This window comes from Arachis ipaensis, chromosome B2 (assembly GCF_059453495.1).
Source record: "Arachis ipaensis isolate K30076 ecotype BB chromosome B2, ASM5945349v1, whole genome shotgun sequence".
Lineage (NCBI taxonomy): Eukaryota > Viridiplantae > Streptophyta > Magnoliopsida > Fabales > Fabaceae > Arachis > Arachis ipaensis.
Genome location: NC_142437.1, coordinates 96102572 through 96105620, shown reverse-complemented (window position 1 = coordinate 96105620; position 3049 = coordinate 96102572). Strand labels below are relative to the sequence as shown.

The following is a 3049-nucleotide window of genomic DNA, read 5'->3' as shown; positions in this document are numbered from 1 at the left end:
TTTCACTAATACAAGCCCGAATCAACTACAACTCTCAACGTCCAAGATTCCACAAATTAAGACCCAAACTTAATTATTCACATCATTAGAAGTCTTAATCACATCCAGAAGATTGAAGACTCTAGAAGATTATTTATTGATTCTGTCTAGAATCATAAGAGATTTGATCGTTTAGATTTTGATTTGAATTTGAAATTGAAGTCAGTATCTTATCTTTTTCTCCGGAAAATAAGTAGTTATCTTATCTCTCTCTGAAGGATATGATTAGTTTACTATTTTTGAATTTTAGAATTTAGGCTATAAATAAGTGAGCATAGCTCACTGAGAAGATCATCAAGTTCTCGGACTACCGCTCTTCTTCTTGTTTTTCTTACTTCTTCATGGGTAATTAATCCTTTGTCAAAGGGTTAGGAGCTCTGTTTATGTTTTCTATGGATAATTAACTTACGTTTATTTTATTTCGAAGTCTTGCATTGATCTATTTCATGATTGAGTTATTCGTTCTTCATTCGGATTAGTGGATCGAAAGATAAGCTAATTCTTCTTGGATTCTTTTAGTATAATTGAAAATTTTGATATTTGAATCAAAGCTTGAAACTCTTTCACATGACTATTTAAATTCGGCTAGAAATAGTAGTTCAATTAGTGTGTGACACATACATGATTTTCAATCACTCTAATTTTGAATAAGTAATATATAATTCGGATTAAAACAACTTTTGAAAATTATATTTTCTTTTAAGATTTAACTGGACAAGACTATCTTGAATACGTGACATATAATTTGACCTAAGGACTAATTTTAAATCTTATTTAAATTTAAAATAAGTTTTTGTGCTTAATCTCTTGATTAACTAATTGACGCCTAACTAATACTTGAGAAACTAAGGAGTCAAGGAATTTGAAATTAGTTACTAAAGATTTTGTCGTGAAAGATCTTTGCAAACTTCAAGATAAATAAACAAGATTGGTTTTCCTAAAAGTATAAGCATCTCCAAAGCCCTTGGCTCTCATCATTACTGTCTTCTCTTAATTCATCATTCAAGCTCACTATTCGTGGCATCCAAGCATTTAACATTCAAGATTCTCAAGGCTCTCAGCAAGACACTCTCTTGCCCTCTTCGATCATCAATCAGGTTTTATTAATCTAATTAGGCTTTTTAATCAGAAATTTACTTGTTCAATCCTTTAATCTTCGTGGGAACGATATCCATTCACTGTGGTATTACTTATACGATCTAGTGCACTTGCTAGTATCCATGGGCTTCGAATTTCGCTCATCACTTCCCTTATGAACCTGGCATCTAACAAAGCCTGTACCTGTTCTTCAATGACTTGTGTTCTTTCGAGGCTGAGCTTTTGTCGTTTTTGTTGTATAGGTCATGAGCTCGGATAGACGACGAGCTTGACAAGATTTGTCTTCAATTTGTCGTTCAAGTTGGCTCCTATGTTTGTAGTTTTTCCATCTTGGTCTCCTATTTGCACTTCTTCTATTTTTCAATCAGGTTGTGGCCTCAACTTTTCTCGTGTTTGGACACCTCTGAGTTCAATAGTATTGATCTCTTTTCCTTTTGTACATCCGCACAGGTTCAAGTTTTCATTGTTACACCTCCTTGCCAATTTTTGATCTCCTCTTATGGGGGTTATTCCCTTTGAAATCGGAAATTTCATGCAAAGATGAGGAGTAGAGACGATTATAGCAAGTCGGTTCAACGTCGTCCGACCTATCAAGGCATTGTAAGCTAAGGCTACGTTAACTACAATGTAGTCTATACTCAAAGTTCGAGATTTCATTCCTTTACCAAAAGTGGTGTGCAACGGAATGAAACCAAGAGGTTGGATGGGTGTGTCTCCCAGCCCGTAAAGAGTGTCAGGGTATGCTCTTAACTCATTTTCTTCCAATTCCAGCTTGTCCAAGGCAGGCGTAAACAAGATGTCGGCCGAGCTTCCTTGGTCTACCAAAGTCCTGTGAAGATTTGTATTGGCAAGTATCATTGTGACTACAACGGGATCATCATGCCCTAGTGTTATTTCTTGTGCATCTTCCTTTGTGAAGGAAATAATAGGCAATTCGGGGACTTCATCCTTTTCTTCAACTTGATAAACTCCTTTCAAATGTCTTTTGCAGGAAGACTTGGTTACTCCACATCCCACAAATCCTCCGACTATCATGTGGATGTGTTTGTCAGGAGTTCGTGTTGGCTGATCTCGTTGACTTCTATCTTCCTCTTCTTTTTTTTTTCTTTTCCCCTGATCGTCAGATCTTTCTACCAGGTACCTTTCTAACCGACTTTCTCTGGCCAGTTTTTCTATTATATTTTTCAAGTCGTAACAATCGTTGGTGGAATGCCCATATATCTTATGATATTCACAGTATTCCATCCAACTTCCGCCTTGTTTTTTATGGGGCGAGGAAATGGAAATTTTTTAGTGTTGTAGATCTCCCTATAAATGTCGACAAAAGAAACTCATAGGGGATGTAGTTATGGTACCTTCGAGGCTTGTGCGAGCTGTACCCATCCTTTTCTTTGCTTCTTTCTCTTTGTCCTGAGCTTGATAAGGATGATTTTGTTTGGGAGCAAGTTCTCTTAGACGGGCATTTTTTCTCCATGTTGATGTACTTTTCTGCTCACTCTTCGTTCAGGGAGGTCGGGTGCCTCTTTGATATGGATTGGGAGAAAGCTTTCTCTGAGACCATTGACTAGTCCTATTATTACTTCTTTTGTGGGTAGGTTCTGGACTTCCAAACAAGCTTTGTTGAATCTTTCCATATAAACGAGGGTTTCTCCGACCTCTTGCTTGACTCCCAAAAGGCTCGGGATGTGCTTCACTTTATCTTTCTGGATGGAGAATCGAGTAAGAAACTTTCTTGCGAGGTCGTCGAAGCAGGTCACAAACTTGGGTGGCAGACTATCAAACTATTTCATCACTGTCTTAGTCAGCGTTGTTGGGAAAGCTTTGCAACGAGTTGCATCTGAAGCATCAGTCAAATACATCCGACTTTTGAAATTACTCAGGTGGCCTGGTATCTCGGGTTGATTGTTCCATC

The 3049-nt window shown here is 37.5% G+C and overlaps 1 protein-coding gene across 1 annotated transcript; it reads right to left on the bottom strand.

Annotated features, from left to right (window-relative positions):
- Nucleotides 1–1497: 1497 nt before the first annotated feature.
- Nucleotides 1498–2382, bottom strand: LOC107627458 (uncharacterized). The gene has a single exon (XM_016330291.1). The coding sequence runs from the start codon at nucleotides 2380–2382 to the stop codon at nucleotides 1498–1500; it is 885 nt and encodes a 294-aa protein (XP_016185777.1).
- Between the last annotated feature and the right edge of the window lie 667 nt (nucleotides 2383–3049).

Excerpts from the sequence above, each read along its gene's own strand:
- LOC107627458 (XM_016330291.1), bottom strand. The coding sequence starts at position 2,382 with ATGGAATACTGTGAATATCATAAGATATATGGGCATTCCACCAACGAT.